Source organism: Pelodiscus sinensis, chromosome 33 (assembly GCF_049634645.1).
Source record: "Pelodiscus sinensis isolate JC-2024 chromosome 33, ASM4963464v1, whole genome shotgun sequence".
Classification (NCBI taxonomy): domain Eukaryota; kingdom Metazoa; phylum Chordata; order Testudines; family Trionychidae; genus Pelodiscus; species Pelodiscus sinensis.
Genome location: NC_134743.1, coordinates 3,218,197 through 3,226,505, shown reverse-complemented (window position 1 = coordinate 3,226,505; position 8,309 = coordinate 3,218,197). Strand labels below are relative to the sequence as shown.

The window sequence follows — 8,309 nt, the reverse complement described above, 5'->3', positions numbered from 1 at the left end:
CTTGTGGCCTTGCCACACACCACCCCTGAAAAGGAGCAGTAAAGAAGTCCTCCAAGCACCCCGGAGCAACGGTGTGAGAGGCAGCCAATTAAGGACCAGCAAACCAGTATAAATAAAACTGCTGGGTGAGAGCCAGACCCTGCCACTTTGGAGGGTAAGGAGTGCAGAGGAGGCAACTGGCTGACAGAGCAGCAGCACCGCGGACAGCTCACTGGGGAAAGCTTATTGAAAACTGGACTCAGGGCCGGGGGCGGCTGCTGAAAACCAGGCCTTGGCTTATGGGAAACCTGCAGGTCTCAGGCTGTCTGGATGGGGCATGGCGGGGGCTGGGCTAGTGTCTCAGGCTGTCTGGATGGGGCATGGCGGGGGCTGGGCTGGTGGCTCAGCCTGTCTGGATGGGGCATGGCGGGGGCTGGGCTGGTGTCTCAGGCTGTCTGGATGGGGCATGGCGGGGGCTGGGCTGGTGTCTCAGCCTGTCTGGATGGGGCATGGCGGGGGCTGGGCTGGTGGCTCAGCCTGTCTGGATGGGGCATGGCGGGGGCTGGGCTGGTGTCTCAGGCTGTCTGGATGGGGCATGGCGGGGGCTGGGCTGGTGTCTCAGGCTGTCTGGATGGGGCATGGCGGGGGCTGGGCTGGTGGCTCAGGCTGTCTGGATGGGGCATGGCGGGGGCTGGGCTAGTGTCTCAGGCTGTCTGGATGGGGCATGGCGGGGGCTGGGCTGGTGTCTCAGGCTGTCTGGATGGGGCATGGCGGGGGCTGGGCTGGTGGCTCAGGCTGTCTGGATGGGGCATGGCGGGGGCTGGGCTAGTGTCTCAGGCTGTCTGGATGGGGCATGGCGGGGGCTGGGCTGGTGTCTCAGGCTGTCTGGATGGGGCATGGCGGGGGCTGGGCTGGTGTCTCAGGCTGTCTGGATGGGGCATGGCGGGGGCTGGGCTAGTGTCTCAGGCTGTCTGGATGGGGCATGGCAGGGGCTGGGCTAGTGTCTCAGGCTGTCTGGATGGGGCATGGCGGGGGCTGGGCTAGTGTCTCAGGCTGTCTGGATGGGGCATGGCGGGGGCTGGGCTGATGTCTCAGGCTGTCTGGATGGGGCATGGCGGGGGCTGGGCTAGTGTCTCAGGCTGTCTGGATGCGGCAAGGCAGGGGCTGGGCTAGTGTCTCAGGGTGTCTGGATGCGGCAAGGCAGGGGCTGGGCTGGTGCAGATCGCCAGCTGCCTGCCTGACATTTGATGAAAGATCTTCACCCGTTGCTGGAGAAAAAGCCTAGAAACTCGCCCATCCAGGGACCTCTGGTTTCCCGCCAGTTCCAGATATGGGTCCGCCAAAGCCTCCCCCAGGCCTTCCCGACCCCACCCATATTGATATCTGAAAACTCATGGCTCCAGCGCTCGGCAATGGGGCACCTGCAGCAGCGATGGGGTGCAGGCATTTCCCTGCATGTGCTGGCCAGGTCTATGACCACTCCACCGACAAGGGGGCTCCCCTCTGCCTTGATTCATCTTCAGCAGCACCTTCCTCTGCAAGGGCCCGATGGGGGCTAACTCGCAGAGTGCGGCTGGCCAAACACCAGGGCATGTCAGGAGCTGAGTGCTCATGGAAATCGCACTGCATCAGTAGGTGCCAGGCCCCTGGGATTGTGCTGCCGGGGGTCCAGTCACACCATGTAGGCTGAATTATGGGAGCTCCAGTGGGGTGCGTGGGACTCTGTGCGCAAAGGGAGTTTCATCCAACGTGGCTATGGGTGGCTGTATCAGGCCCCCTGGTCGTCTTACCATCGGCCTTACTGCTTGTCTGGGGGCTTGGGCATGGCTCTGCGGCTGAGCACTGTTCCTGTGCAGGAAGCTGGCACAGGCCAGAGACCGAGCAGTGATTGTTTCCCACAAGCTTTCTGGGGTCCTGTTTCACTGCCGGTGGGGCCTTTGTAGTCTGGCACCTTCAAGAGCTGTTCAGTGTCGAACCAGGCCACAGGAGGTCAGTATTGTCCAGCAGCATTCCCAGCACTTTCACTGCTTAGTGGGCTCTGAGGAGACATTTAGGGATAAATTGGAGCTAAATAACAGCCCAGAACACTGAGACCTGGAGTGGTGGCTGGACTTTATGGGACCGTGGGGAACTTGGCCACACCTATGATAAGTAGACATGGGGATGACTAAAATCATGCCAGACCACGGATGTTGACTAGAGAGGTTCAGCCTGTACATGCTTTGTTCGGGAAGGGCTGTACAGGCTGTTTCCCATTCCCCCCCCATGGACAAAACAAAACAATAATCTGAACAGTGAGGGAGGGGGAATCCAGTGAAAAGTTCCGCTCCGCGGGCCGTGGATTCTGCATGCGGGGTATTCCAGGCATGTCCCTTTCAGGAGGGGTTTCTGAGACAGGCACACTGGATTCAGGCCGGTTAAGGTTTCAGCTTCTTAGGGAAGGGGGGGAGCAGAGGAGCTGAGGTGTAGCCAGGAGGAGAATCTTTCTCTTCAATGAGGACGCGAAGGGCTGCTTTGTTGTGGTTGGACATTGTGGCAGAAATCTCAAAGTTGCCCAAGGTCACAACAAGGCCCGTTGCGTTTTTCCCGAGCTGGTCCTTCTGGTAGGTGCTGGACAGCGGCCTGTGGCCACGCATGCTGTGATACATACTCTCCAGCTCCCTGCCATCCATGCTGCCCTCGCGGATATCCAGGGCATACTCGAGGCTCCGCACGCTGCTGTTAAAGGGGTTGAAGAACATGATGGCAAGGGAGAACCCTGGCCACTCATAGGCGAGGGCCCCTGTGACTCCCCAGGTGCTGAGCTCCCTTTTCACAAACACGCAGGTCTCCTTGCAGCCAGGGTTGATGACTGGGATGGGGGGGATCCTGGTGTGGCCGCTGGAACAGAAGACGCTGAAGGCAGAGAAAGCATCCTCATTATTGGACTCAGCCAGGAGTTAACTTGTGGGGGCTGGACTACAGGGCGCAGGCTGGAGCAGGAAGCCAAGAGGAGGACTGTAAGGAACAGGCCTGCTGGAGGGTGAGGGGAGCAAAGGGGGTGATGCACAGGGGCCTGGCCATTCAAAGGAGCCTGAGGATCCAGCAGCCCCCACTTCCGCAGAAGTGCCAGAGAGCTGCTACACCTGGCTCTGAGGGGGAAGACAGCCCCACGGTCTGGGCAGTAGGAAGGGCTGACTGCCCTCAGCTCCGCCTCTTCTACCCTTGGCCCTGCCCCTTCTAGGGAGCAGAGCTGCCCCCACACACTTTGCCCCAGAGCCCCGGCTTTCAGTGGTGACAGAATTGGAGATTCTCAGCTAGCTACTCCTGTAGTTGCGTTTGCCTAAAGCCCCCCTCAAGAAGGTGTCTGGCCATCAAGAGATGGAGACTCTACCACTGCCCCTAGGAGTTTATGCCTTCCCCCTGCCAAGACAACTTCCAGTCTGGAGCTCCCAGTACCCCCCTCCAAGCAGGGCAGGTCTCAGCCCCACTTTCACTCCAGTGCAGGGCAGCTCCCAGGTCCCTGGACACACCCTCTCTTGCAGCTGGGTTTGCCCAGTCCCCTGGCCAGGCCACAAGGGACAGGAGAGCAGGCCAGCACCCTCCCTCCCCGTCGCCCCGGGCTGATTGATCCCACTGGGGCAGAGTTCACCTGCAGAGCAGGGACCCCGAACCCCAGTGTCTGTAACAGGGCTTATTTACTGTGGCAGTCACTCCCACGTGGCTGCCAGATGCTGCTCCAGAGAGGCCCATGGGCCGAGTGTGGAATGGAGGCTGCGCCTTGCCAGGAGCACAGGGATTCTGGCCGGCGGGTCCAGGCAGACTGGGCAGGACCCAGCCCACTGGCATCTGGATGGTGGACTCCAGTGGCCCCACAGGGCTCTCTGGCGGGGGTGAGTGCACGGCCTGCGCGGGCGGTGCTAGGTGGGGGCAGAGCAGCAGGGACGTGGCCATGGCAGCAGTGGGTCCTTCATGGGCAAAACGGCGTCTGGGTCTGCTTTTGGCCCCGCACCAGGCCATCCTGAGTGTACGTCCACCGGGGCAATGCTACTTTCTATACAGAGCAGCAGGCAGGGCCCTTTCTACGGGCACCCTGAGCAAAGGCCTCACCTGGGGTTGCGGAGGGAGACTGAACTTCTGTTGGTTATCTCGACCCCCACGCACCGGGAGGGACTCACGCCCCTCAGGATCTCTTCGATGTCTTTGCCCTTTTCCATCTCGGCCGAGTGCAGGGCTCTGGAAAGCAATCATTGAGCAGAGCGTCAGCGAGCGGAGCACTGGCACAGCCCCCCGCAAAGCCCAGCTGAGCGGAGCGGCGTAACCACCACCCACGTGCCACGTGTGCTCACGAGAGGACCAGGACCGCCCTGTGCAACAACAGCTCCCCCCAGCCATGTCCTGCCCAGAGTTAGAGCTCCTAAGCTTTCAGGAGGAGTGGAACATGCCCTGGGGCCATGGATCAGCAAGTAAGTTTAATAGGCTAGTGGTGCTGCACAGGAATCAGGAGTAATGCTTGAGTAATGTGTGAGCCTTGTTAGGCTTGTAAGAAGCACATAGGACTTTGGGGTGGGAAGAGGCAAGACACTGTGTTTATTAAGGATACAGTAGTAAAGCAGCTGGCAGATGCTCACACAGACACACACACACAGGCTGCGTCTAGATTGGCAAGATTTTGCGCAAATACTTTTAACAGAAAAGTTTTTCCGTTAAAAGTATTTGTGCAAGAGAGAATCTACACTGGCATGTGCCTTTGCACAAGAGATGTGCTTTTGCGCAAAAGCATCCGTGCCCAGTGTAGACGCTCTCTTGTGCAAGAAAGCTCTGCTGGCCATTTTAACCATCGGGCTTTCTTGCGCAAGAAATTAATGTGGCTGTCTACACTGGCCTCTTGCGCAAGAATACCGCCCCGTGGCTACGGGGAGTGTTGGAGTATTTGCACAAGAACCACTGATTTTGTACATTACAATGTCGGTGTTCTTGCACAAATACTCACGGCCAGTGTAGACAGGTGGCAAGATTTTGCGCAAAAGCAGTCGCTTTTGCACAAAAGCATGCCAGTCTAGACACAGCCACACTTACCAGTTTTACCAATGTTGTGATAGTTACCAGTTTGTTATTTTTATCAACCTACTAGCCACGTAGGCTGAGCAAGGGAGAAGCAGGGCTCTGTGGCTTTGTCTATACTGCAGGGTTTTTGCGCAAGAAGCTTTTTGTGGAAGAGATCTTTCGCAAAAACTTCTTGCACAAAAGCGCGTCCACACCTCATAAGCACGTCGCAAAAGCAATGTGCTTTTGTGCAAGAGAGCACCCACACTGCATGGACACTCTTGCACAAGAGAGCTATGATGGCCATTCACAGAATGGCCATCAGAGCACCTGTGCTTTTTCTGATAGGTTCTTTTTGCACAAGAAACCCCTGCGGAGCGTCCACACTTGCCTTTTTGCACAAGAGCTATAACACAAAAAGGAATTATTCCTCATAGGGAAATGAATAACTATACCAGCAAAAGCCCTCTGTCCTGTTGATTTACTGTTTTGTTTTGGGGTCTTTTTGTGTGCAAAAACATGCTTGAGGTATGGACATGCCACCGGTTTTTGTGCAAAAACCTTGTAGTGTAGACATAGCCTGTCAGTCCAGAACGATGCTCCAGGATGTTGGCAAGACAGGACCCAAAAACAGTAACAAAGCTGCCCCTTTTCATAGCAATGTTTTTATTGGAATTAGTAAGTTTTGCACCCTTATATAGCACAGCTTTTGCACCTTTTATATCACAGCTATTTTGTTCCAATTGATAGGCGTTTGCCTTGATTTTTAGAGTTGTTCATTTGCCCTTCATTTGCATTTTAATAGGGATATGCAGCAATCTTCTTTCATCTTTATGTTTGCCCTCAGCTTCTCTTTACAACAGATGGTTTGGTGAGGGCCTTTACACTTATTTTTTAATGCACATTACTTATTCTGCACCCACACAAGCAAAAGTGGTACAGTTGCTTTTGTAATATCAGATTTAGTACAAAAAACATTCTTATGGTTTTAAATTAAAGAAAACAATCCTAATAGTAAAAGGGTGACATGAGGGACAAATAGGCCCTTTTGGTGTATTCCTGCTTTCATATTAATAACAGACACAAACAGCCTGCTCAGCACATCTGTACCAACAGCAGCTTCCCTCAGAGAGTCACAGCCAAAATTCCCATCACCATCTAAGTATTGGTGCAGTGTCCAGGGAAACAGAGTCACACATGGGGTTACTATAGGACAAGAGCACTCACTTGCAACAAAGCAAGGTGAATAAAACCCTCATTTCATCACAATGTAAAGAGCAAAAGACACAGGAACGAGAATGGGACCCTAACACAGGGCAAGTACAGATGCCTAATGGAAATGAAACTGCAGCCTGCAGCCCTGAACTCTGAGGGACCTAACCATCTTGTTAGTTTCTAAAGTGCTACATAGTCCTGTATTTTGTTCCAGCTACACCAAACTAACACAGCTACATTTCTATCACTATTCTTTTGTTGGTTTGTGCAGGCAATTTCCTTCCAAGCCTAGAGCAAGACAGCAGCTGTGGACGCGCTCGGAAAGCCCTGCTAAGGGTCCATGGGAACTGACGTACCTGGGACTGTAGCAGACCAACAGCCTCCTGCTGGCGAGCTCCCTTGAGCGCTTCCAGATTCTCTCTGTGGCTTACAGGTTGTGGCTCTTGCTGTTTTTATGGGAAGGCAAAGCCCAGCCCTGGGGTTTAATGACCTTCAGGCTTGTCTCTCAAGTCATAAGGCAAAGGGAGGAAACTCCACCAGGATTTATGGGCAGTGAGCTGGCAGGGAGTGTTCAGGGTACACGGATGTTCCATGAGTGTGACCTTGACTGCGCTGACAACCACTTGGGGAAGGGGTGTGTCACGTTACCGGATTTTGAGGGGAGCAGCCAGATCACTGATGCACCTATAGGTAGGGGTGTTGGCCCCAAAAATGGTATAAAAGGGGGCCATGTGGGGTGTTGAATAGAAGCTTACTGTCTGATAATCCTGTGTACGCTAGTCATGTGATTGTATAGTGTCTGTGTGTCTAGGTAGGAATCTGTGTGGATACTGAATATTTCTCTGAATGTTGTTGAGGATAGGGCAGAGCCCGGCCTATGGACATGCTAATTAGTGAGGCCCTGTGGGACAATGTCACTGAAAGGGCCAAGAACACACCTAAAGAATGAGTGGTGACTCATGCCTAAGGGCTACCAGCAGGAATAAACCGTGGGCCAGGTGACCTGCTGTAGCCAAGAAGAGACCAGGAAGGAGGGATAAATGGGCCATGTGGTGGACTCCATCTTGGTCTTCAGCTCAGCACTTCATCCCAGAGGCAGCAGTGCAGGGATTGAAGAGCCAGAAAGACCTGTGGACCCATCCTGATCCTAGGATGCACAACAAGGACTTTTAAACCAGCAGCTGTAACATCTGTGCTAGGGCCTGCATCGAGAACTGGGAGATTCGATGCATGTAATGTACTATCCTTTAATAACCTCACTCTCATGCTTTTCTTTATTGTAGTAATAAACCTTTAGAGGATAGATGCTAAAGGATTGGCTCAGCATGATTTGTGGGTAAGGTCCAGAGGGTAAATTGACCAGGGATCTGTGGCTGGTTTCTTGGAACTTGTTCGGGGTAGGTGGGATTAGGTTCTAAGACACCCCCCCCCACCTGTGAATGAGGCCCGGGGCCATCTAGGGCACGGATATTGCTGGGGTGTCGTGAGGCTTCAGGCAGGCTGCTGAAGTGCTCTGTGGGACTGGTTTGTGGCCTGTGTGGAGAGGTCACCAGTCTGGGGACTGTAAGGAGCCCCGGATTTGAGCAATTCGCCCTGAGCGGATGGCCTCAGCAGCACCCAGACACGGCCCGGTCCATCACAGGGTGGCAGCTTTTAAAATCGGCTGCTCAAGGGAGTGATGCCAGATTGAGGAGGCTGGCTAATTTCAGCAGGGACAGCGATGAGGAGAAGATGAAGAACAGAGGCTGGAGAGTTCAGGTCAGATGAGGCCAATGCTGTAAAAAAATGGAAATAGAAAATATCCTCAGGGTTTAATGTCACCCAGTAGGGATTGCAGCCACTTCTGGTGTCACACACAGACATAGGCCCATGCAGAATCATGAGTTACAACCAGGAGACTTGCTAGAGTCTGCCAAGTCTCCTGAGAACTTTCTAGATTCCATTAGGGTCATTGGGAGCTTTATACAGCCCAGGAGAACTTCAGGAAGGGTTCCCAGAGCTGGTACGTGAGAAAAGGGAAAGTCAAAGATTTGAAGACCAGAAGGGACCATTCTGATAATCTAATCTGACTCCCAGCATCACATATAGAC

General features: G+C 54.2%; 1 protein-coding gene across 3 annotated transcripts in view; it reads right to left on the bottom strand.

The window, feature by feature from the left end:
* Nucleotides 1-526: 526 nt before the first annotated feature.
* The window catches only part of LOC142823407 (uncharacterized), a 39,663-nt gene continuing 31,880 nt past the window's right edge, over nucleotides 527-8,309 (bottom strand). For 2 of the 3 annotated variants that reach the window (XM_075914437.1, XM_075914438.1), the window contains exons 3-4: nucleotides 4,069-4,194; nucleotides 527-2,874 (exon numbers count right to left, since the gene is read on the bottom strand). In XM_075914437.1, the coding sequence (XP_075770552.1) occupies nucleotides 2,397-2,874; nucleotides 4,069-4,194 (604 nt within the window). In that variant the 3' untranslated portion in view covers nucleotides 527-2,396. Of the gene's footprint in view, nucleotides 2,875-4,068; nucleotides 4,195-6,575; nucleotides 6,866-8,309 lie in introns of those variants that run through there. The other variant, XM_075914439.1, reaches the window with a different exon arrangement.